Source organism: Mobula birostris, chromosome 26, assembly GCF_030028105.1.
Source record: "Mobula birostris isolate sMobBir1 chromosome 26, sMobBir1.hap1, whole genome shotgun sequence".
NCBI classification, from domain to species: domain Eukaryota; kingdom Metazoa; phylum Chordata; class Chondrichthyes; order Myliobatiformes; family Myliobatidae; genus Mobula; species Mobula birostris.
This window is the reverse complement of record NC_092395.1, coordinates 25663189-25689960: the sequence shown is the minus strand read 5'-3', so window position 1 is coordinate 25689960 and position 26772 is coordinate 25663189. Positions and strand designations below refer to the sequence as shown.

General features: G+C 40.9%; 1 protein-coding gene and 1 long non-coding RNA gene across 2 annotated transcripts; one reads left to right on the top strand and one right to left on the bottom strand.

Annotated features, from left to right (window-relative positions):
* Positions 1 to 15729: 15729 nt before the first annotated feature.
* Positions 15730 to 17277, bottom strand: LOC140187988 (uncharacterized). The gene is made up of 2 exons (XR_011883196.1): positions 16540 to 17277; positions 15730 to 15892 (listed from the first exon to the last, which is right to left on the bottom strand). It is a non-coding gene; the product is annotated as an uncharacterized lncRNA (long non-coding RNA).
* Positions 17278 to 19585: 2308 nt separating this feature from the next.
* Positions 19586 to 22898, top strand: LOC140187987 (protein S100-P-like). The gene is made up of 3 exons (XM_072243854.1): positions 19586 to 19691; positions 21763 to 21934; positions 22637 to 22898. Exons 2-3 carry the CDS (start codon positions 21797 to 21799, stop codon positions 22787 to 22789), a joined length of 291 nt encoding a protein of 96 aa, XP_072099955.1. The 5' UTR covers positions 19586 to 19691; positions 21763 to 21796; the 3' UTR covers positions 22790 to 22898.
* Positions 22899 to 26772: the final 3874 nt, after the last annotated feature.

Here is a 26772-nt window from a genome sequence, read left to right as displayed (position 1 = left end):
TGAATCACATCCAGTTTCCTTATCAGAGACCTAGCTGCTGATCCATATACTATATTTCCATAATCCAATACAGATCTTACTAAAGCCACATACATTCTCTTCACAGCTGAACAACTTGCTCCCCATTCCCTACCAGTCAAACATCTCATCACATTTATTACTTTTTTACATTTCTCCTCAACTTTCCTGATATGGTCTGCCCATGTTAATCGTGAATCAAATATAACTCCCAGAAATTTAAATGATGCAATCCTTTCTAATTCAACCCCATACATCCTTAACTTCTTCCCTACCTCAACCTTTTTCCTGGTAAAAAAAATACAGATTGAGTTTTGTCTACTGAAAATCTACATCCCCAATCATAACCTCACTCCACCACTTCATCAATTGCTTCTTGTAGTTTCCTAATTATATGGTCCATGTTCCTGCCTCTTTTCCACAAGGCCCCATCATCCGCAAACAGTGACCTACCTATATCCACTGGTACCTTTGTGAAGACATCATTGATCATAATCATGAAAAGTAATGGGCTAATCACACTACCTTGAGGTGTGCCATTTTCCACTATGTACTGTTTTGATAATTCTGATCCAATCCGAACTTGAATTTTTGTACCAAACAAAAAATCTTTAATCCAATTAAAAACTCTCCCACCAACCCCCATCTTGTGCAGTTTAATTAATAATCCTTCCTTCCACATCATATCATAGGCTTTTTCAATGTCAAAGAACACCGCCACTACTGACTCTCTATTTGCCTGGGCCTTCCTTATTTCAGTCTCTAACATAATCACTGAGTCCATGGAATTCCTTCCCTTTCTAAAACCACTCTGATAACTTGCCAGCATTCCCCTTTTCTCAAGCTCATATGATAACCTTTCTATTATCATCCTTTCCATTATCTTACATATACTTGATGTTAATGCAATTGGTCTGTAGCTAGTGGGTTTTGACAGATCCTTGCCAGGCTTCCTTATTGGAATTACTACTGCTTCCTTCCATGCACTTGGTAATCTTCCCTCCTCCCACACTCTGTTATAAAAATGCAGCAACTTCAAGAGCGCTCCTTCTCCTAGATTTTTTAGCATCACAGAGCATATCAGATCTTTCCCTGGGGAGGTTGGTCTCGATCTCTTTATTGCTCTCACCATTTCTGCTAATGTAAATGGATCAATTATATCATCTGTTCCTTCCCTCCTGCTTAACACACCTGGGTGTTGGTTCATTATTCTTTCCCTTCTTCTTCTCCCTTCTTCAGACAAATTTTCTGAACTGTGTATCAGTACAAATGACTTGGCCATGACCTCAGCCTTATCCCTACTGGAGACTGCAGTTTCCTCCTCAGATATCATTACTGGATATTCCCATTCCCTTCTATCTCCTCCTATCCTCTTAATCATTCCCCATATCTCTCCCACAGGTGTAGTTCTTCCTATCTTGTCACAAAAACTCCTCCAACTTGCCCTTTTAGCTTGACGTATAGTTCTTCTCACCACTGCCTGTGCTTTCTTATATCGAACCAAATGCTGCATATTATGGGTTCTTTTAACTAGCCTGAATGCTCTATTTCTGTTTTTTTACAGCCTGACAACATTCCTCTGTCCACCATGGTACCAGTTTTCTATTCATCCTATTTTTACTCCTAGGTATAGATCCTTCTGCTGCCATGATAATTGCTGAAGTCACCTGACTGTTTAATTCATCTACATTTCCAGAAATATCAATCTTTGTCAACCCTTCTTCACTCAACTTCTGGAACTTACCCCAATCAGCTTTTTCAAACACCCACTTTGGGGTTCCGCCACCTGGTCTTACTTCAACTCTTTCACCCACTGAACACAAAACTGGGTAGTGATCACTGCCTACTGTTGAAGCAGTCCAAACTCCCCAGTTACGAATGCCAGCCAAGGTATTAGACACTAACGTAATATCTAACACTGACTCAATTCCTGTTGTTATATCTATCCTTGTGCCGCTACCATCATTCAAACACAAAAAATCCCTTTCTTCCATCAAAGCTTCAATTACCTTTCCATTTGGATCTGTAATCTGATCCCCCCATATTGTGCCGTGAGCATTGAATTCTGCACACCACACTACTTTGTGTCTGTTTTGTCCTTGTATCTTTAATAGGCTGTCCAAATCCAACCTTTTACATGGATTGTAGTAGTTAATTATAACCACTCCCTCCCCTCTCTCCCACACTTCCACCACTATGTATTCTTGATCATCTCCTTTTTCCAGTACCCTATATGGTATACCTTGCTTGATTAACATAACACAACCCCCTCCTCCCCCTAGATTTCTATCTTTCCTTATTATTGTATACTCATATACCACAAAGTCTAAAGTTGGTTTCAACCAAGTTTCCTGAATACACACTACATCCGGTTTTACAACCATTTCTTTAATAAAGTGCTTGAATTCCTGGCTATTGGCCAGTAAGCTCCTTGCATTCCATTGTAAAAGAATCACCATAATTAGTATTAACCAACACATGACACTTCCTGGCTTGACTGATTACTGAGGTTCTCCCTCACTTCCTCCCATGTCAGTCCTACTAACCCCAAATGGTTTACTACTGCTTTTACCACCAGCTGAATTTTGTCACTTTTTGACTTTACCTCAGCAGTACTATTAATCACTCCTACAATGAATGTTACTAGAGCCTTTTTGTCTACATAAATCCTGTCATTTGTTCTTTGTTGCATCTCTCGTATCCCTATTGCTCCCTGTTCATTAGGAGCATTATTCTGTTCTCTTGACATTCTTACAGCTTCTGCACAAGTGATCTTTCTTTTCACTCTTATTTCTTGAATTTTATTCTCCCGTCTCACAACCACACACCCACTATATGCAACATTATGAGCTCCTCCACAATTGCAGCATTTTGGTTGAACTCCTGTTCCGCACTTTCCATATTCATGATCACCCCCACATCTAGCACATCTCCTCTGCCTTTTACAGTTTTTAGCCACGTGTCCAAACCTTTGACAATTATAGCACCTCAGTGGCTTTGGCACATACACCCTTACTGGGTAACTCATGAAACCCAGGAACACCTTCCTTGGCACTCTTTCTTCTTCAAATTCAATCAATACTGATTCACTTTCCTTTCTCACTCCCCCCTTTGTTGTTTTCAGTCTTTGAACATTCATTACTTTCCCTCCTTTGATATTCCTCTTTATCTCCTCCATATTTATACTCATTGGTATCCCCGTGATCACTCCCTTACAACCACTGTTTTGTGCTCCCACCCTCCCAGTGTATTCCACCTTGCATTTTCCTATCTCTTTTAGTTTGAGTGCTTTCTCAAGTTGTTCCTCATTCACACATCTTACCAATAAGTTGCCATCATTAAGTACTTTTGCAAATACTATTTCCCCTACCTTATTTGTCAGAGTTGTTGTTAGCACAAACAGGTTAATTTTCTTCATATGTCCCTGAGCCTTCTCATTAAACCTAATTATGACAACACCTCCTCTCTGAACTTGTTCATCTTCCTCACTTTCAGAGCTTTCTCCACTATCATTTCTTATTCTTTTATTCCCTTTGTCTTGGTTTTTATTCATCCAACCCCTCACTACCTCCTCATTCCCTTTATTTCTCCCTTCACAATAATCCACCTCTCCCCAGCTACCTACCTCTGGTCCCAAGTCTCTATCCCTCTCCTTCTCCACTTTCTTTCCCTCAACCCCACCTCTTATCTTGTCCACCATTACCGGACCCACACGACCCCCTCCCAGCAATTTCCATTCCTTCCCCACTCTCTTTCCCTCAACAGGTTCCAAAACACACTCACACATCAAGCAAAACACAGCCAGCTTCCAGTCCAACCACTCCTAGCCCAGCTCTCTTCTCTTCTGCAAGTCAATAAACAAGTTTTTGTTTGAAATCTGGCTCTTTTAGCTGATGATTCATTCTCAGACATCTGACCCAAATGGGTGGGGTCAGTGTGTGGGTGTGGAATGAAGGTAAACGTTCTTATAGACCAACCAATTGAGTTGATTCAGCAATTCAGGAAGTTGGAGCTTTAATCTTTAATTGGGAGATTTTGAGGAGTTAAGCCAGTGAAAACTGGAGGGTGGGGTTGACTGCAGTGATTGACAATCATGCTATATAAATGGAGAAGGGAGTGGTTTAATAGGGACTTTTTGCATTTGTAGAAGTGGTAAGGCAAGTTTTGTAGTAATACAGCCTGCAGGTAAATGATGGCAAGTTAATGAATATGGTCTTAGTTGTATAATTGATAACTAAATTTAGAATTTATTCAGTTTGAACTTTTTGATGTTTGCTTTCTGTATTTTAAGGTTTTAGTTAATATTTGCTTTAGCATTCTAAGCTTGCTGGTTTAATTAGCTAAGTTGTCAAATTAATCTTGCTCTATTTTACTGTATCACTATGGTGTAAGTTTTTAATTTTTATGAAGTTAGTGACTAGAACTTTTCAAAAACACAAAGATCCCTTAAGCTCGTCCATTTTTAAGCTGTAGTTAGCCAAAAATCTAGTTCCTAATGAAGACACTAGAACTGGGCAAACTGCCAAGGTACCATGTTATGTTTTGACTAGGGTAATTCTAATATGGTTTGGAAAAAATTACAATGGTTTTGTAATTTTCCTAGTACATAAATATACTAGCATTTGCTAATAGGTTACTACATACAGACATAAGGTTGTGGTCTGTTATTTGCTATACTGGATTTTAAAAAAGTTTAGCTTGTCTAGCCTGACTGGAAATATAGGTGGGAAGATGTGCTGTTCGGGGTGGGGGAAGTCTTAGTAAAAACTCAAGAATATATTGAGAGGGCACATTGGTACGGAAATGGGTTTTCACTAGTGGGAAGAATGGAGTATTTTAAATTGGAATACTAATTGGATCTGCGCATTATTTGACTGCAAAGTTAATATTCAGATCATAGAGAGCAATTTAAGGCCTCAAATAAAAGCTTTGCTGACATTGTCTCAAAGTCCTGTATGGCTCGAGTACTGTACTGCTTTTGCTGGAGGTATTTACCTTTTTAAAATATAAGATGAGATCACACCCATAGAACTCTTCCGTACTCCATGTAAATAATATATCCAATTGATTATAATGAATATTTAATTCAAAGATTTTGTACTCTGGTTACAGATGTCTGTTTTGGTTTCCCACTCTTGTGGAACATTAATTTCCCTAATTTGCAGTCTTGGTCCTTTTTACTGCACTCTTGTCCCTAACCTTGGCTTACTCCTTTGGATAAGTAGGATTGAATATATCAATCTTTTGCCATGCTCAATTTTCCAATTGTGGCTATATCTTGCAACTCTTCTGTGCAAGTGCATTTTGCCTTTTTGGCTACCAAAATGTAGTTGAACTAATTTCAGGTTCAGTCATAACCTCTTTGCACGTCACAGTCTTGGCTGAGAAAGGTAAGAATTACAAATGCCTTTTGCAGTGCATTTAGAAATGAGGCAAGTGTCTTTTGAGCTGGGCTTGTTAAAATTTATTCTCAGTATATAGATGTTGCTGCCTTGTTCGTTCCTTGTGCTACTTTATTGGGTTTGGAGTTTGTGAACTAGTACAAGTTTCCTGAAGGCATTTAAGGAATTAAAACTCACATCACAAGTGAGTGATATTTACTTAATTCCATATATTTCAATTTACCAGGCTCTGAAACTCTGATCTTGTTTTAAACCCTGGAATGCTGTGGTTGCATAGTCTTGGAATTTAATCAAGATTGTGACCAACTTCACGTCATTATGGAAATTGATTGCGATTATTTGAGGCAAGTAGATCTAATGGCAAAGCGAACCCAAGGTCTTGATTGACTTGCATTTTCATTGTGCTAAAGCCATTAGGCATGGGAACATAATTTTTACATTTGGCCCATCAAGTCTGCTGTCGTGCAATCATGGCTGACTTATTTCCCCCCTCAACCAATTCCCCTGCCTTCTGCCCATAACTATTGATACCCCAAGTAGTCAAGAGCCAATCAGCTTCTGCTTTTAGTAACTTGGCCTCCACAGCTGACTGTGGAGATGACTGCTTTGGAGCACGTCATTGGGTGTATTTACAGGTGTATCTATATACATCACGAGCTGAAACAGCAAATCTAATGATGCAGCTGCTGCATTCTGAGTGCAGTGTGTTGCTCACTAAACTAAATGTAGAGACATTTTATTTAACCGTTTGGTTGGGATTGTAGTCAGACAGTAATGTTATATTTGTGTAATACTTTCATCGCATCACTAACTGCACTTTTCTTCACCCCTGTCCCTGCCCCCACCCCAAGTTGATTTGCTTTCAGATCTGCTCCTAATCTAACCATGACTGATCTGGAAATGTGTATCGGTACATTGCTTGGTATCTTTGAAAAGTATGCTGGAAAAGATGGTGACCCAAATACACTGAGTAAATGTGAAGTGAGAGACCTTGTGAAGGCTGAACTTCCAGGTCTCCTGAAGGTATGTTCTGATGAGGGTGGGTTAGAGAAAATTATCAAACATCTTTCATCTGGGGCTGAGGTTACCTTTTTAAAAGGATGAATACAAACTATCAAAGCACATGCACACTAAATAAGTTTGTAAACACCGGAATTCTGCAGATGCTCGAAATTCAAGCAACACGCATCAAAGTTGCTGGTGAACGCAGCAGGCCAGGCAGCATCTCTAGGAAGAGGTACAGTTGACGTTTCTGGCCGAGACCCTTTGTCAGGACTAACTGAAGGATGAGCTAGTAAGAGATCTGGAGGGGGAGGGGGAGATCCAAAATGATAGACAGGAGGGGGAGGGATGGAGCCAAGAGCTGGACAGGTGATTGGCAAAAGGGATATGAGAGGGTCGTGGGACAGGGGGTCCAAGGAGAAGGAAAAGGGGGAGGGGGGGAAAAACCCAGAGGATGGGCAAGGGGTATAGTCAGAGGGAGAAAAAGGAGAGAGAAAAAGAATGTGTATATAAATAAGAAAGGGGGTACGAGGGGGAGGTGGGGCATTAGCGGAAGTTAGAGAAGTCGATGTTCATGCCATCAGGTTGGAGGCTACCCAGGCGGAATACAAGATGTTGTTGTTCCAACCTGAGTGTGGCTTCATCTTTACAGTAGAGGAGGCCGTGGATAGACATATCAGAATGGGATGTGAAATTTGTTTGTAAACTGATTTATTTTGTTCTGTCACCACCAGGACCAGAGTGGCAAAGAGGGCGTGGACAAGATTATGAAGGACCTGGACAGTGATGGTGATGGGCTGATGAATTTTCAGGAATTTGCAGTGTTGGTGATTTCAATCAGTGTTTGCTGCCATAATTGTCTTAAAGAAATGTCAAAGAAAAAATGAAAGGCCTGACAACCAAACATTTGTAGCCTGCAGCTCTATTCTCAAGGAAATGTTTAAGTTCTTAACTTTGTATTTTGCTGCACTTAAATAAAGTATCTCCTGAAGTGTGTTTTATTTTGCCTTGGTTGTGGTTGAAAATTGGAGTCTGTGTCCAAAATGAATTTACTATCAATGTATACTATATAGAACCTTGAAATACATTTTGCAACATAAAATAAAGAAACACAATGGAATTCACAGTGAAGACTAACAAACATTCAATATACAAAAGAGGGCAATTTGTGCAAATAATGTAAAAAATAAACAAATAATTTGTAGAAGGTGAGCTGCAGAGTCACGGACTGCGGAATCAGTTCAGTGCTGAGGTGAGGGAAGCTGGTCTGGCAGCCCAATGGCTGCAGGGTGACAACTGCTCTGCTGGAGGTGGATGGAATTGGAAACATTTTCTGTCAAGCTTCTGCACTTAAAATTAACCTGTGGTGGTTGGGAGATACAACCCTGAACTACTACAGTCCTTTGGGTTAAGAAAATGCCAAAGAACTGTTGGGAAGTTGGTTTAAAGATTTCAACTGTGATGTTTTGGATCGATGGGTGGTGTAGGAGTGGAAATGCATTTCCGAATTGGGATGGTGTATAATAGAGAGGTGGAGTCCAGTGTTCCATGTACCTGCTGCTTTCTGCCTTGGTTATGGAGATTGAAAGCTTGGAAGGAAGGAATGAGTAGACGTGAGTGTTTAATTGTGGATTATCGGTGAACAGAACACGAGCCAAAATTACATTGAACCTGATGCTCTCTCTCAGCTTTTCAAGCCAGGGTCATCCATGTGTAATGAAATCAAAACTGGAGGCAGATATTGACTTTTCATAAGTAATGGAAGCCCACACACAAAATGCAGGAGGAACGCAGATGGTCAGGCAGTGGCTACGGAGAGGAATAAGCAGTTGATATTTTGTGCCAAGACCCTTCAGCAGGGCTGGCTAGTACTCAGATTGTCCAGTCCTGATGAAGGGTCTAGAATGTTAACTGCTTCTTCCCCTCTATAAATGCTGCCTTACCTGAGTTCCAGCAGCCTGATTTCAAACAGCAACAGATTATTAGAAGGCAGGCCTAAGACGAGTTTGATTCGTATGTGGCAGTGAGCCATGCAGTATTGCTGCTGATATTTTCAACATTACTGTAGACTTGAATGATGTCCTGGTTATGGCAGGAGTCTGCAAAGTGTGTTTGAAAAATAGAAAAGACCAACTTTTAAATTGTATTTGGTGGATGAAGTACCCTTGGCACATAAGTGTTAAAAGATTCTACCCAGTGAAAGTGAAAATAAAAACTGTTACTGATGTTCCTGCCGCATGTTCTATCACTGTACTGAAGGCACATCTGGAATTGTTGAAATGTAATAAATTCTTGCCAAATCTGGCAGCTTCTTGTCTCCAGCACCACCTGCTGTGGTGAATGGATGTGAACTGAAGGTAGTCTGAAGATCAAGAGGCATTACTGCAGTCTGTGGATGTGCTTCTCCAACATCTTGCTGGACTAAAGGGAATCTCACCTTCCGGCACATCCCCACACGGTGGTGCGCTGTTTCATTAAATGGAAGATGGCTCTGTGAGATATGTGCAGAATGCTGATAGCAGCAGAGAAGCAGTAGTCTTGGCTCTATAGAAAATGATTGGGTATCATTGTTCCACGAAGGCATTTTTGGATGTCGCTCCTCACACAGACATTTTCGGAGTATTTTTCCTTTTATTTTATGAGGTCGAGTTGCGATCTCGACACTCAACCCAGCACAGATGGAAAGCGTACTTGGCAGCAGCTCCGACTGGGTTGGAACCCGGGAACCTCCATTACGGGGTCTGGCGCTGATGTCATTGTGCTACCAGCCGACCCTATTTCCAATCTTCTGTATTTCAGTGTCAACAGTATAAGGGAAACATTCCATTAAATTTTTTGATCATTGTTGCACTAGCTCCCCAGTGTTTAGTGATCTATTTACATTACCCGCAGGTGGTAAGAGTGGACCCCCTTATATCCACCCCTCTGACTCTCGACACAGCAGCCCCTCAGGGCTGTGTATTAAGTCCCCTCCTTTACTCCCTTATACCCATGACTGTATTGCCACCCACAGCTCTAATCTGCTAATTAAATTTGCTGATGACACTATGTTGATCGGCCTAATCTCAAACAATAACGGGTGGCCTACAGGGAAGAACTCATCTCTCTGACACAGTGGTGTCAAGAGAACAATCTCTCCTTCAATGTCACAAGAACAAAGGAGCTGGTTGTGGGTTACAGGAGGAATGGAGATGGGCTAACCCCTATTGACATCAGTGGATCTGAGGTTGAGAGAGTGAACAGCTTTAAGTTCCTCTGCATCCACATCACCGAGAACCTCACGTGGTCTGTACACACCAGCTGTGTGGTGAAAAAGGCACAACAGCGCCTCTTTCACCTCAGATGGTTGAGGAAGTTTGGTACGGGCCCCCAAATCCTAAGAACTTTCTACAGGGGCACAATTGAGAGCATCCTGACTGGCTGCATCACTGCCTGGTATGGAAACTGTACCTCCCTTAATCGCAGGATTCTGCAGAGAGTGGTGCGGACAGCCCAGCGCATCTGTAGTCGTGAACTTCCCATGATTCAGAACATTTACAAAGACAGGCGTGGGAAAAGGGCCCGAAGGTTCATTGGGGACCCGAGTCACCCCAACCAAAATCTCTTCCAGCTGCTACCATCTGGGAAATGGTACCGCAGCATAAAAGCCAGGACCAACAGGCTCCAGGACAGTTTCTTCCACCAGGCCATCAGACTGATTAACTCACGCTGATCTGAGTGTATTTCCATATTACACTGACTGTTCTATTGATTATAAATTATTATAAATTACTATGATTGTACATTGCACACTTAGACGGAGATGTAATGTAAAGATTTTTACTCCTCATGTATGTGAAGGATGTAAGAAATAAAGTCAATTCAATTCAATGTACATGCTAACCTATTACCTTTCTCATACAGTCCAGTTTGTTACTTTCAGGAAGATATTCCAGTGTTGGGCACGTGGCCAAGTGGTTAAGGCGTTCGTCTCGTGATCTGAAGGTCGCTAGTTCGAGCCTCAGCTGTGGCAGCGTGTTTGTGTCCTTGAGCAAGGCACTTAACCACACATTGCTCTAGTGTCTGTGCGAGGAGTGGCGCCCCACACAGACTTCCAATCTGCACCTTGTAAGGCATGAAAATGCCTGACGCAGACGTCTCATGCTCTGCGTCGATGTTCCCTCCCCTCCTTTCCCGTTTGCCCTGCCAAAGTAGGGCACATCACTCTTCCCCACTGTTTTGTTCAGCTGCCTGCTAAAATCACTCTCTGTTTAGTGTCCTTCCAGATCCCTCATCAGCCACATGCTGTGACTGGATAATGTGCCTGTTGGAGTCTTACAAAATCAGAATCAGGTTTAATATCTTTCTTTCTTTTCAAATCTTTTTATTGTTATATTATACAGGAAAAATAACATGAGTACATTGAAGTAACAACACTTACAATGTCTCAAAAAAGACTATCTTAAAGATTGAAAAAAAATTTTGTGATAACAAAAAAAATCTACTAAGCAGAAAAGTGAGAAAAAAAAAGAACCCATTAGGTGTACAACCCAGGAGTCATGCGTCATACAAAAAGCTTCTAAAAATAAACATCAAACTGCCAGCAAGAAAAGAAAATATACTAAAAAATTTACAATTAGATCATGGAAAATTATATCAATTAACTCAAATGATAATAACGAGCAAATGAGCCCCATCTTTTCTCAAAATCATATAAAGGTTCAAAGGTTCGACTTCTAATTTTCTCCAAACTAAGACATAGCATCACTTGAGAGAACCATTGTGACAAAGTGGGAGCTGACGTATCCTTCCACTTCAACAAAATGGCCCGCCTAGCTATCAATGTAACAAATGCAATAACTTGTTGGTCAGACACAGAAATACCATGAATATTTTGAGGAATTATTCGAAAAAGCACAGTTAATTTACTAGGTTATAAAGTTATTTTAAGTGCTTTAGAAATTGTTGAAAAATCCGACTTCCAGGACTGTTCCAATATAGAACAAGACCAAAACATATGTGTCAGTGTAGCTATCTCAGTTTTACATCTATCACAATGGCTATCAACATTAGAAAAGATTTTAGAAAGTCTCTCCCTTGTCAAATGATAACGATGTACAATTTTAAATTGAATCAATGAATGGCTAGCACAAATTAAAGAAGAGTTAACTAACTTCAAAATCTGCATCCAATCCTCTGTCATAAAAGTTAAATTAAGTTCCTTTTCCCAATCCTGTTTAATCTTAGATAAAGGACGCTTATTCCATTGTAATAATAACATAAATTCTTCCAATAGAACCCTTAATCAAAGGATTCATACTCATAATAGTATCTAACAGGCCAGCCTCCAATATGTAAGGAAAATTACTTAAATATTTTTGCAAAAAATATCTAACTTGAAGGTATTGGAGAAAGTGTGAGTATGAAAGAGAATATTTATCAATTAATTGTTCAAAAGACATCAATCTATCTTCTTTATGTAAATCCAAAAAAGAATTAGTGCCTTTATTTTTCCAAAGTAAAAAAATTGGATCACTCAAAGAAGGCTTAAAAAAGTAATTTCGGTAAATTAAACTACAAAGTTTAAATTTTTTAAGATTAAAAAAATTGCAGAATTGGAGCCAAATTTGTAAAGAATACTTAATCACAGGATATAGTTTAAATTAACAACTTTAACTAATTGCATAGGTAAAGGAGCTCCCAATAATGAGGTTAAATAAAACTGTTTTACAACTTTCCGTTCCAGGTCTACCCAAATTGGCCGATCACTCTTATCAACCCAGTATAACCAAAAAGACATATATCGCACATTAACAGCCCAATAATACATTCTTAGATTAGGCAAAGCAAGACCTCCATCCTTTTTCAATTTTTGTAAGTGACGTTTACTAATTCTTGGTCTTTTATTATTCCAAATAAAAGATAAAATAATAGAATCAATCCGATCAAAAAACTTTCTAGTCAAAAAAAAGGAATATTCTGAAATGAATATAAAAATTTCGGTAAAATCATCACTTTAACTCTATGAATACGACCAACAAGTTAAAGTGTAAGTGGACTCCATCTACTAAATAAATACTTCATAGGGTCTACTAAGGGAACAAAATTGGCTTTATAAAGATCCTTATATTTTTTAGTAATTATAATACCTAGATATCTAAAAGAGTCTGTAACTTTAAAAGGAGTATTATCATATATAGAGACAGAATCATTTAAAGGAAACAATTCACTTTTACTAAAAAATTTATTTTCTATCCTGAAAAGCCTCCAAATTCATTAAATAATTTTAGCAAAGCAGGAATGGATTTGTCAGGGTTAGATATATAAACCAATAAATCATCAGCGTAAAGAGAGATCTTATGCATGGTCTCATTCACAAAAATCCCATGGATATTTTTAGCCTCACGAAGAGCAATAGCAAGCGGTTCTAATATTAAATTAAACAACAAAGGACTTAATGGACAGCCTTGCCTTGTCCCCCGTGAAAGCTGAAAAAAAGGAGACCTACAATTGTTAGTGACAACAGTAGAAATAGGGGCTTTATATATCATTTTAATCCAATTATTAAAATTAGCACCAAAGCCAGATTTCTCTGAAACATTGAATAAATATTTCCATTCGACTCAATCGAACGCTTTTTCAGCATCCAAAGATACAACACATTGTGGAGTTTTAAAAGAGGACAAATATATAATATTAAATAGTCTCCGAACATTTGAAAAAGAATAGCGACCCTTTATAAAGCCTGTTTGATCTTTAAAAATAATTTTACCCAAACTATTCTCCAACCGATTGGCCATTATCTTTGACAGAATCTTAGCGTCGACATTCAGTAATGAAATAGGTCTATATGAAGCACAGTTTGTTTTTCTTCTATTAGTATGTATTGAAATGTATGTATGTTTTTCTTAAAATCTCGGCTAAGGATCAAAAAACTCTTGATGCTCAAATCACTGAAGCCGAAATTCATAAAGCTATTTTTTCAATGCAATCTGGTAAGTCCCCGGGATCTTTATCTTTTTTAAGAATTAAAGAAATAGAAGCCTTATAAAAAGTAGAGGGTAAGTCACCTTTCATAAAAGAATCCTTAAACATTTCCAACATGTACGGAGAAAGCAACTTTCCAAACTTTTTATAAAATTCTACAGGATAGCCATCAAGTCCCGGGGACTTACCAGATTGCATTGAAAAAATAGCTTTATGAATTTCGGCTTCAGTGATTTGAGCATCAAGAGTTTTTTGATCCTTAGCCGAGATTTTAAGAAAAACATACATACATTTCAATACATACTAATAGAAGAAAAACAAACTGTGACTTATATGTAAAATAGTTAATTTAAATAAGTAGTGCAAAAATAAAAATTAAAAAAGTAGTGATGTAATTTTCAGGGGTTCGGTTCAACGTCCATTCAGAAACCGGATGGTCGAGTGGAAGAAGCTGCTCCTGAATGGCTGAGGTTGTACCTTCAGGCTCCTGTACCTCCTTCCCGATGGCTTCTGCTCCAGGCTCCTTGTATTCCATTCTGAAGAAATGCAACAGAATGAAGCAAGCACCTACTTTACTGTAAGGTTGGTTATCAGAGGTGTGATGGATATTCACTTTCCAGGGCCCAAGAGGCTTATTGCTAACCTCACCTATTAGCACAGCAGCATGACCTTTCTAAGGGTCGGAGTTGTTTTTGACAAAGTTCTATTTTAACTTTATCAGTCCACAGGACTTGTTTCCAAAATGCATCAAGCTTGTTTAGATGCTCCTTTGAACCTTTTGAATAGAACTTTCTGCCCACAATGAGCAAAGGTATGTTTGGAGAAAAAAGGGTGCAGAATTTCATGAAAAGAACCCCTCTCCAACTGTTAAGCACAGGGGTGGATCGATCATGCTTTGGGCTTGTGTTGCAGCCAGTGGCACAGGGAACATTTCACTAGTAGAGGGAAGAATAAATTCAATTAAATACCAGCAAATTCTGGAAGCAAACATCACACCCTCTGTAAAAAAGCTGAAGATGTAAAGAGGATGGCTTCTACAACAGGATAATGATCCTAAACACACTTCAAAATCTACAATGGACTACCTCAAGAGGCACAAGCCGAAGGTTTTGCCATGGCCCTCATAGTCCCCCGACCTAAATTAATCGAAAATCTGTGGATAGACCTCAAAAGAGCAGTGCATGCAAGAAGGCCCAAGAATCTCACAGAACTAGAAGCCTTTTGCAAGGAAGAATGGGTGAAAATCCCCCAAACAAGAATTGAAAGACTGTTAGCTGGCTACAAATAGCATTTACAAGCTGTGATACTTGCCAAAGGGGGCATTACTAAGTACTGACCATGCAGGGTGCCCAAACTTTTGCTTCAGGCCCTTTTCCTTCTCTGTTATTTTGAAAAAGTTTTCTTGCTTAAAATATTAAAGAAATGTGTCATCTTTAACTTTATGCCTTTTGGAAATCAGTTCATCTTTTACTCGCTTAGCAATTCACAGTAACAGAAATTCACAGTAACAGTGTGTGCAAACTTTTGCATGCCACTGCATATATATGAAACAGTTAAATTAAATAAGTAGAGCAAAAATAGGACATAAAAGTAGTGAGGTAGTGTTCATGAGTTCAATGTCCATTTAGAAATCTGGTGGCAGAGGGGAAGAAGCTGTTCCTGAATCGTTGAGTGAATGCCTTCAGGCTTTTGAGCTTGCCCCCTGATAATAGCAATGAGAGGAGGGCATGTCCTGGGTGGTGGGGGTCCTTAATGATGGACGTCGCTTTTCTGAGGCACCGCTCCTTGAAGATGTCTTGGATACTACCAAGGCTAGTGCCCATGATGGAGCTGACTAATTTTACACCTCTCTGCAGCTTACTCCGATCCTGTGGAGTAGCCCCCCCCACCCCCGCCGCCATTACGGACAGTGATGAAGCCAGTTACAATACTCTCCACAGCACCTCAGTAGAAATTTACGAGTGCTTGTGGGACATAAGAAATCTCCTCAAATTCATAATGAAATACAGCTACTATCTTGCCTCCTTTATGACTGCATTAATATGTTGGGTCCAGGTTAGATCCTCAGAGATATTGGCACACAGGAATTTGATGTTGCTCACGCATTCCACTTCTGATCCCTCTACAATGACTGGGGTGTGTTGCCTCGTTTTACCCTTTCTGAAATTCAGAGAAGGTTAGGAAAGCAGTAGGGACAAATGAAACAATGAAACTACTCAAAGAAACCATACAGAAAGGATGGCCAGCAGCTACAAATAAATATAACCTAAAATGTGATCAGATCTTCATATAAACCTAAATAAAGAAAACCTAATTAAATAAATAACCCAAAAGCATTACACTTGTTCATTTATGTATTGAGAAAAATGATCCAATATTACACGTATTTGTTCAAAAAGATAATGTGAACCTCTGGGGTAATGCCTTCTACAAAAGCTATTTGGAGTCACGTGTTCCAATCAATGAGATGAGATTGACGGTGTAGGTTGTAGAAGTGCCTCGCCCTATAAAAACACACACAAAGGCAGATTACAAAGATCACAAAGGTGTGTATATGCACCATGTCTCAATCAAAACAACTTTCAGAGCATCTTAGAAGCATTGTACAGATGCAAGAAGCTGAAAAAGGCTACAAAAGTGGTGTAAACTAAAAAAAATAGAATAGTTTGAGAGGAGAAATGAGGAGAGGAATGACACTGGGAAAGAGTGAATATGAGATTGAAATGGTGGTTAACATTACAAGGAAATCAACCATTATTCCTATGGATAAAGTAGGCAGGTTGTAAGTGGTGGGGTGTAGCTTATTAAGGAGAAAATGTTATCTATAAAAGGCACAGGTAATCCTATTTAATGAGTAGTTAGCATCTCCTGATGTCATAACGGGGGCATTGGGAATGGACCCAAATGCAAGACACAGACACTTAAGTACTAGGAACAGGAACGGACAAAACTAAATGACGGGACAGGATGCAGACTAGGAGTAGGGACAGGAACACAGACTAGGCTAGGGAAGCAGGACCAGGACGAGGGACTGGGAACAAGGAGCCTGTGCGTAGACTCCAAGCCAGAGACTGGACAAAGACCCAGAATCTGGGTCTTGACTCGGGCTCAGACCCCAAAACTAGGCGAGGACGTGACGAAGCTAGGGTACCTGGAGACCAGGCGAGGACATGATGAGGCTTGGGTTCTTGGAGACCAGGCGAAGACGTGACGAGGCTCGGGTTCTTGGAGACCAGGCGAAGACGTGATGGGGCTCAGGTTCCTGGAGACCAGGTGAAGACGCGATGAAGCTTGGGTTCTTAGAACCCAGGCGAAGACACCACTCAGTCAGCTGGTATATCTCGCTCCTGTACACCCTCTCATCAACATCTGTGTCATCAGTGGTTGTATCATCAGCAAATTTAATTATAGATGCCATTTGAGCTGTGCCTATCCACAGAGCCATAGGTGTAGGGAGAGTAGAACAGTGAGCTAAGCACACATCCCTGATGTGCGCCAGTGTTGATTGTTAGTGAGGAGGAGATGTTATCACCAATCTGCACAGATTGTGGTCCTCTGGTTTCGGAGTGTAGGATCCAATTGCAGAGGGAGGTACAGAGGCCCAGGTTCTGTAGCTTTTCAATCAGAACTGTGACAATGATGGTGTTAAACGCTGAGCTGAAGTCAATAATCAGAAACCAGACATAGGTACTTGTATTGTTTGGGTGATCCAAGGCCGAGTGGAGAGCCAGTGAGATCGTGCCTGCTGTAGACCTATTGTGGCGATGGACAAACTGCAGTGGGTCCAGGCCCTTGCTCAGGCCGGTGTTGATTCTGCCTTAACCAACTTCTCAAAGCACTTCATCACTGTAGATGTGAGTGTCTGGACAATAGTCATTGAGGCAGCTCACCCTGATCTTCTTGGGCACTGGTATAATTGCTGCCCTTTTGAAGGAGGTGGGAACTTCCAACTGTAGCAATGAGAGATAGAAAATGTCTTTGTAAGCCGCCACCAGTTGGTTGACACAGGTTATCAGAGCCTTGCCAGGTACAACATCAGGGCCTGTCACCTTGCGAGGGTTTGCCCACTCGAAAGACAGACAGACGTCAGCCTCTGAAACAGAAGTCACAGGGTCACTGGATGCTGCAGGGATCCTAGTAGCTGTGGTTTTATTCTCCCTTTCCGAGTGAACATAAAAGGAGTTGAGTCCGTCTGGAAGTAAAGCTTCACAGCCACTCGTGATGTTAGGTTTCACTTTGTAGGAAGAAAGGGCCTGCAAGCCCTGCCAGAGCTGATGTCGCCTCTAGCCTTGCTCGGAATTGTTCCTTAGCTGATGGATTAGCCCTCCGCAAGTCGAAACTCGCTTTCTTGTACAGATGTGGGTTGCCAGACTTCAAAATATAAACATATGAACAATAAATAGATGGTGGAAATTAGAGTGAAATAGTAGTATAGTGTTCATGGGTTCATGGACCATTCAGAAATCTGATGGTGGGGAGGAAAAAGCCATTCCTAAAACGTTGAATGTACATCTTCAGGCTCCTCTAATCAGCGCTGGGGAAGTTAAAGCCCCCTACTCTACACACTGTTGTTTCCGCATCTTTCCATAATCTGTCTAGATATCTGTTCCTCCACCGGTGGTTAATATCATTGAGAGAATTGATCAGCACATTGAGAGATTTGAATGAACAAAGACCCAAGATGATTCTGTAACAGAGGATGGTGTCTGACTGACCTAATTTTTGATGAAGCTGAAGAGAGTCTAGACAATATTGACTGCAGTTTAAAATTTTTGACAAGTTATCATGAAACTCACCTCACTATAGGAAAGATGTGGAAGCATTGGAAAGGATACAGAGGAGATTTACCAGGATGCTGCCTGGTTTAGAGAGTATGCATTATGATCAGAGGTTAAGGGAGCTAGGGCTTTACTCTCTGGAGAGAAGGAGGATGAGAGGAGACATGATAGAGGTGTACAAGATAATAAGAGGAATAGATAGAGAGGATAGCCAGCACCTCTTCCCCAGGGCACCACTGCTCAGTACAAGAGGAGATGGCTTTAAGGTAAGGGGTGGGAAGTTCAAGGGGGATATTAGAGGAAGGTTTTGTACTCAGAGAGTGGTTGGTGCGTGGAATGCACTGCCTGAGTCAGTGGTGGAGGCAGATACACTAGTGAAGTTTAAGAGACGACTAGACAAGTATATGGAGGAATTTAAGGTGGGGGCTTATATGGGAGGCAGGGTTTGAGGGTCGGCACAACATTGTGGGCCAAAGGGCCTGTACTGTGCTGTACTGTTCTATGTTCTAAACGAGTTGACAGAATTGAGGCTTATGGAATAGGAGGAGCACTATTGAATAGAATTAGGAATTGGCTTAAGGATAAAAGAGCATGCAATGTCAAATGATCACTGTAGACAGCAGCCTTTCTCAAGGTGACGGAACATAACTAGCAGATGAACATTAACACAGAAGAGAGTTGGGTGGTTGAGGATGGAATAGGCAATACAGTACTTACTCCTGACACCATTCTAAAGAGTATGCAGTTCTAAGAGAGGACAGAGAGATCAGAGACTTTATGTGGACAACCAGTAATGACAAGGTTCTGGTCATTAAAAGAGGAGGCAGTAAAGAAAAATGGATCTTGGCAGCATTGAATACAGAAGGCAAATCTGACTGAATATTTTGTAAGCTTTGGTTAGGACGCACTAGAATACGGCACCAAGTTCTGGTAACAGCACGTTAGGGAGGGGTGAAGTTGTCAGTGGGAGAATAATAAAAATGTGCAAAGCAGGGGCAAGAGAAAGGCAATTGGCTTTTTGAACTTGCTCCCGTATTCATCCATTTCAGCTAATCCTCCACCTCAGAATATCCAGTCCACACTTTAATAACATTGAAAAATTTGTCATCTGCAAACTGTTTTAATAATATCTGTTTAAGAGTGTATTTGTATCTTTAACAACCAGCAAATGATTGACTCCTGCGGGCTCTTCTGCAAGTCAATAAACAAGTTTTTGTTTAAAATCTGGCTCCTTCAGTTGATGATTCATTCTCAAACATCTGATCCAAATGGGTGGGGTCAGTGTGTGGGTGTGGAATGAAGCTAAATGTTCTTATAGAGCAACCAATCGAGTTGATTCAGCAATTCAGGAAGCTGGAGCTTTAATTGGGAAATTTTGAGGAGTTAAACCAGTGAAAACTGGAGGGTGGGGTTGACTGCAGTGATTGACAATCATACCATATAAATGGAGGAGGGAGCGGTTTAATAGGGAGTTCTTGCATTTGTAGAGCTGGTGAAGCAAGTTTTGTAGTGACACAGACAGCAGGTAAGTGATTGCAAGTTAATGAATATGGTCTTAGTTGTATAATTGATAACTATATTTAGAATTTATTCAGTTTAAACTTTTTGATGTTTGCTTTCTCTATTTTAAGGTTTCAGTTAATATTTGCGTTAACATTATAAGCTTGCTGGTTTAATTAGCTGAGTTGTCAAATTAATCTTGCTCTATTTTACTGTATCATTATGGTGCAAGTTTTTAATTTTCATAAAGTTAGTGACTAGAACTTTTCAAAAACACAAAGATCCCTTAAGTTCGTCCATTTTTAAGCTGTAGTTAGCCAAAAATCTAGTTCATAATGAAGACACTAGAACTGGGCAAACTGCCAAGGTGCCATGTTACGTTTGGACTAGGATAGTTCTGATTTGGTTTGGAAAAAATTACAATGGTTCTGTACTTTTCCTAGTACATAAATATACTAGCATTTGCCAATAGGTTACTACATACAGACATAAGGTTGTGGTCTGTTATTTGCTATACTAGATTTTAAAAAAGTTTAGCTTGTCTAGCCTTACTGGAAATATAGGTGGGAAGATGTGCTGTTCGGGGTGGGGGAAGTCTTAGTAAAAACTCAAGAATATATTGAGAGGGCACATTGGTATGGAAATGGGTTTTCACTGGTGGGAAGAATGGAGTATTTTAAATTGGAATACTAATTGGATCTGCTCATTATTTGACTGCAAAGTTAATATTCAGATCATAGAGAGCAATTTAAGGCCTCAAGTAAAAGCTTTGCTGACATTGTCTCAAAGTCCTGTATGACGGGAGTACTGTACTGCTTTTGTTGGAGGTATTTACCTTTTTAAAATAAGATGAGACCACACCCATAGAACTCTTCTGTACTCCATGTAAATAATATATCCAATTGACTATAATGAATATTTAATTGATTTCTAAGATTTCGTACTCGGGTTACAGATGTCTGTTTTGGTTTCCCACTCTTGTGGAACATTAGTTTCCCTAATCTGCAGTCTTGGTCCTTTTTACTGCACTCGTGTCCCTAACCTTGGCTTACTACTTTGATATATTCAGGCCTACCTATCCAATCTTTTGCCATGCTCAATTTTCCAATTGTGGCCATATCTTGCAACTCTTCTGTGCAAGTGCATTTTGCCTTTTTGGCAGCCAAAATGTACTCGAACTAATTTCAGGTTCAGTCATAACCTCTTTGCACGTCACAGTCTTGGCTGAGAAAGGTAAGAATTACAAATGCCTTTTGCAGTGCATTTAGAAACGAGGCAAGGTTCTTTTGAGCTGGGCTTGTTAAAATTTATTCTCAGTATATAGATGTTGCTGCCTTGTTCGTTCCTTGTGCTACTTTATTGGGTTTGGAGTTTGTGAACTAGTACAAGTTTCCTGAAGGCATTTAAGGAATTAAAACTCACATCACAAGTGAGTGATATTTACTTAATTCCATATATTTCAATTTACCAGGCTCTGAAACTCTGATCTTGTTTTAAACCCTGGAATGCTGTGGTTGCATAGTCTTGGAATTTAAACAAGATTGCGACCAACTTCATGTCATTATGGAAATTGATTGCGATCAGTTGAGGCAAGTAGATCTAATGGCAAAGTGAACCCAAGGTCTTGATTGACTTGCATTTTCATTGTGCTAAAGCCATTAGGCATGGGAACATAATTTTTACATTTGGCCCATCAAGTCTGCTGTCATGCAATCATGGCTGACTTATTTCCCCCCTCAACCTATTCTCCTGCTTTCTGACTGTAACTATTGATACCCCAAGTAGTCAAGAGCCAGTCAGCTTCTGCTTTTAGTAACTTGGCCTCCACAGCTGACTGTGGAGATGACTGCTTTGGAGCACGTCATTGGGTGTATTTACAGGTGTATCTATATACATCACGAGCTGAAACAGCAAATCTAATGATGCAGCTGCTGCATTCTGAGTGCAGTGTGTTGCTCACTAAACTAAATGTAGAGACATTTTATTTAACCTTTTGGTTGGGATTGTAGTCAGACAGCAATGTTATATTTGTGTAATACTTTCATCGCATCACTAACTCTACTTTTCTTCACCCCTGTCCCTGCCCCCACCCCAAGTTGATTTGCTTTCAGATCTGCTCCTAATCTAACCATGACTGATCTGGAAATGTGTATCGGTGCATTGCTTGGTGTCTTCGATAAGTATGCTGGAAGAGATGGTGACCCAAATACACTGACTAAGTGTGAAGTGAGAGACCTTGTGAAGGCTGAACTTCCAGGTCTCCTGAAGGTATGTTCTGATGAGGGTGGGTTAGAGAAAATTATCAAACATCTTTCATCTGGGGCCGAGGTTACCTTTTTAATGCGCATGCACACTGAACAAGTTTGTAAACACGAGGAATTCTGCAGATGCTTGAAATTCAAGCAACACACATCAAAGTTGCTGGTGAACACAGCAGGCCAGGCAGCATCTCTAGGAAGAGGTACAGTCGACGTTTCGGGCTGAGACCCTTCGTCAGGACTAACTGAAGGAAGAGCTAGTAAGAGATTGGAAAGTGGGAGGGGGAGATCCAAAATGATAGACAACAGGAGGGGGAGGGATGGAGCCAAGAGCTGGACAGGTGATTGGCAAAGGGGATATGAGAGGATCATAGGACAGGAGGCCCAGGGAGAAGGAAAAGGGGGAGGGGAAAAAACCCAGAGGATGGGCAAGGGGTATAGTCAGAGGGACAGAGGGAGAAAAAGGAGAGAGACAGAAAGAATGTATGTATATAAATAACAGATGGGGTATGAGGGGGAGGTGGGGCATTAGCGGAAGTTAGAGAGGTAAATGTTCATGCCATGGCTACCCAGACGGAATACAAGGTGTTGTTCCTCCAACCTGAGTATGGCTTCATCTTTACAGTAGAGGAAGCTATGGATAGACATGTCAGAATGGGAATGGGATGTGGAATTTGTTTGTAAACTGATTTATTTTGTTCTGTCACCCCAGGACCAGAGTGGCAAAGAGGGCGTGGACAAGATTATGAAGGACCTGGACAGTGATGGTGATGGGCTGATGAATTTTCAGGAGTTTGCAGTGTTGGTGATTTCAATCAGTGTTTGCTGCCATAATTGTCTTAAAGAAATGTCAAAGAAAAAATGAAAGGCCTGACAACCAAACATTTGCAGCCTGCAGCTCTATTCTCAAGGAAATGTTTAAGTTCTTAACTTTGTATTTTGCTGCACTTAAATAAAGTATCTCCTGAAGTGTGTTTTATTTTGCCTTGGTTGTGGTTGAAAATTGGAGTCTGTGTCCAAAATGAATTTATTATCAATGTATACCATATAGAACCTTGAAATACATTTTGCAACACAAAACAAAGAAACACAATAGAATTCACAGTGAAGACTAACAAAGATTCAATATGCAAGAGGGCAATTTGTGCAAATAATGTAAAAATAAACAAATAATTTGTAGAAGGTGAGCTGCAGAGTCACAGACTGCGGAATCAGTTCAGTGCTGAGGTGAGGGAAGCTGGTCCGGCAGCCCAATGGCTGCAGGGTGACAACTACTCTGCTGGAGGTGGATGGGATTGGAAACATTTTCTGTCAAGATTCTGCACTTAAAATTAACCTGTGGTGGTTGGGAGATACAACCCTGAACTACTACAGTCCTTTGGGTTAAGAAAATGCCAAAGAACTGTTGGGAAGTTGGTTTAAAGATTTCAACTCTAATGTTTTGGGTTGATGGGTGGTGTAGGAGTGGAAATGCATTTCCGAATTGGGATGGTGTATAATAGAGAGGTGGAGTCCAGTGTTCCATGTACCTGCTGCTTTCTGCCTTGGTTATGGAGATTGAAAGCTTGGAAGGAATGTCTGAGTAGACATGAGTGTTTAATTGCGGAGTAATGGTGAACAGAACACGAGCCAAAATTACAATGATCCTGATACGCTCTTGGCTTTTCAAGCCAGGGTCATCCTTGTGTAATGAAATCAAAACTGGAGGCAGATATTGACTTTTCATAAGTAATGGAAGCCCACACACAAAATGCAGGAGGAACGCAGAAGGTCAGGCAGCATCTATGGAGAGGATTTTGTGCCAAGACCCTTCACCAGCTCTGGCCAGTACTCAGACTGTCTGGTCCTGATGAAGGGATTTGGCCTGGAATGTCAACTGCTTCATTCCCTCCATAAATGCTGCGTTACCTGAGTTCCAGCAGCCTGATTTCAAACAGCAACAGATTATTAGAAGGCAGGCCTAAGAAAGGTTTGATTCGTATGTGGCAGTGAGCCATGCAGTATTGCTGCTGATATTTTCAACATTACTGTAGACTTGAATGATGTCCTGGTTATGGCAGGAGTCTGCAAAGTGTGTTTGAAAAATAGAAAAGGCCAACTTTTAAATTGTATTTGCAGGATGAAGTACCCTTGGCACATAAGTGTTAAAGGATTCTACCCAGTGAAAGTGAAAATAAAAACTGTTACTGATGTTCCTGCCCCATGTTCAGTCACTGTCCTGAAGGCACATCTGGAATTGTTGAAATGTAATAAATTCTTGCCAAATCTGGCAGCCCTCTTGTTCCAGGTTGAGGGGGGACTTGATAGAGGTGTTTAAGATTATGAGGGGGATTGATAGAGCTGACGAGGTTAGACTTTTTCCATTGAGAGTGGGGAAGATTCAAACAAGAGGACATGGGTTGAGAGTTAGAGGACAAAAGTTTAGAGGTAACTTCTTTACTCAGAGAGTGGTAGCTGTGTGGAACGAGCTTCCAGCAGAAGTGGTTGAGGCAGGTTCTATGTTCTCATTTAAAGTTAAATTGGATAGATATATGGACAGGAAAGGAATGGAGGGTTATGAACTGAGTGCAGGTCGGTGGGACTAGGATAGGGTAAGAGTTTGGCATGGACTAGGAGGGCCAAGATGGCCTGTTTCCATGCTGTAATTGTTATATGGTTATATACAAGTTTGCTGATGACAACAATTGTAGGCCGTATCTCGGGTAATGATGAGTTTGAGTACAGAGAGGAAATTAAGAACCTGGTGGCATGGTGCGAAGACAATAACCTATCCCTCAACATCAGCAAGACGAAGGAATTGGTTGGTGACTTCAGAAGGAGTAGCGGACCGCACGACCCAATTTACATCAGTGGTGCGCAAGTGGAACAGGTCAAAAGCTTTAAGTTCCTTGGGGTCAAGATCACAAATGACCTGACTTGGTCCACCCAAGCAGAGTCCACTGCCAAGAAGGCCCACCAGCACCTTTACTTCCTGAGAAAACTAAAGAAATTTGGCCTGTCCCCTAAAACCCTCACTAATGTTTATAGATGCACCGTAGAAAGCATTCTTCTAGGGTGCATCACAACCTGGTATGGAAGTTGTCCTGTCCAAGACCGGAAGAAGCTGCAGAAGATCATGAACATGGTGCAGCACATCACACAAACCAATCTTCCGTCCTTGGACTCACTTTACACTGCACACTGTCGGAGCAGTGCTGCCAGGATAATCAAGGACACGACCCACCCAGCCAACACGCTTTTCATCCCTCTTCCCTCCGGGAGAAGGCTCAGGAGCTTGAAGACTCATACGGCCAGATTTGGGAACAGCTTCTTTCCAACTGTGATAAGCCTGCTGAACGGATCCTGACCCGGACCTGGGCCGTACCCTCCAAATATCTGGACCTGCCTCTTGGTTTTTTTGCACTACCTTACTTTCCCTTTTCTATTGTCTATTTATGATTTATAATTTAAATTTTTAATATTTACTATCGATTTGTTACTCCAGGGAGAGGGAAGTGCAGAATCAAATATCGCTGTGATGATTGTACGTTCTAGTATCAATTGTTTGGTGACAATAAAGTATATAAAGTACATGGAGAGTAAAAATCTGCATTACGTCTCAGTCTAATTTATAATCAATAGAACAGTCAATGTAATATGGAAATACACTCAGATCAGCGTGAGTTAATCAGTCTGATGGCCTGGTGGAAGAAGCTGTCCTGGAGCCTGTTGGTCCTGGCTTTTATGCTGCGGTACCGTTTCCCAGATGGTAGCAGCTGGAACAGTTTGTGGTTGGGGTGACTCAGGTCCCCAATGATTCTACGGGCCCTTTTTACATACTTGTCTTGTAAATGTCCTGAATAGTGGGAAGTTCACGACTACAGATGCACTGGGCTGTCTGTACCAATCTCTGCACAATCCTGTGACTAAGGGAGTACAGTTCCCATACCAGGCAGTGATGCAGCCAGTCAGGATGCTCTCAATTGTGCCCCTGTAGAAAGTTCTTAGGATTTGGGGGCCCGCAACAAACTTTCTCAACTGTCTGAAGTGAAAGAGGTGCTGTTGTGCCTTTTTCACCACATAGCCGGTAGGTACAGACCACGTGAGGTCCTCGGTGATGTGGATGCCGAGGAACTTAAAGCTGTTCACCCTCTCAACCCCAGATCCATTGATGTCAATAGGGGTTAGCCCGTCTCCATTCCTCCTGTAACCCACAACCAGCTCCTTTGTTTTTGCAACATTGAGGGAGAGGTTGTTTTCTTGACACCACTGTGTCAAAGAGATGACTTCTTCTCTGTAGGCCACCTCATTATTGTTTGAGATAAGGCAAAATGAGTCCTCTGCAGAAAAATTTACTGTAATCAATTAACCTATCAAGCCCTCATATCTTTTAAATATTGACAGGTGGGTGGGGCAGCTGAAGAATGGAGAAGAACCCTTGTAGAACATGCAAGATCCTCATAGGTAGTACTGGAGGTCAAGATCTACTAGCTGTGCTGCCTTTAATGTAGAGGGTTGGGTGCAGACTGGAGGCCCACGATCCCTGAATCCCTTTAGTGCAATGAAAATGCAAGTCAATCAAGACCTTGGGTTCGCTTTGCCATTAGATCTACTTGACTCAACTGATCCCAATCAATTTCCATAATAACATGAAGTTACTCACAATCTTGATTAAATGCCAAGTCTATGCAACCACGGTGTTCCAGGGTTTAAAACAGGATCAGAGTTTCAGAGCCTGGCAAATTGAAATATATGGAATTAAATAAATGTCACTCACTGACGTGAGTTTTAATTCCTTAAATGCCTTCAGGAAACCTATACTAGTTCACAAACTCCAAACCCAATAACGTAGCACAAGGAATGAACAAG

Bases quoted from the DNA above. Each gene is read 5' to 3' on its own strand.
- LOC140187987 (XM_072243854.1), top strand. From the start codon at position 21,797: ATGACTGATCTGGAAATGTGTATCGGTGCATTGCTTGGTGTCTTCGAT. The intron at 21,935-22,636 runs GTATGTTCTGAT...CTGTCACCCCAG, and splicing joins AACTTCCAGGTCTCCTGAAG to GACCAGAGTGGCAAAGAGGG.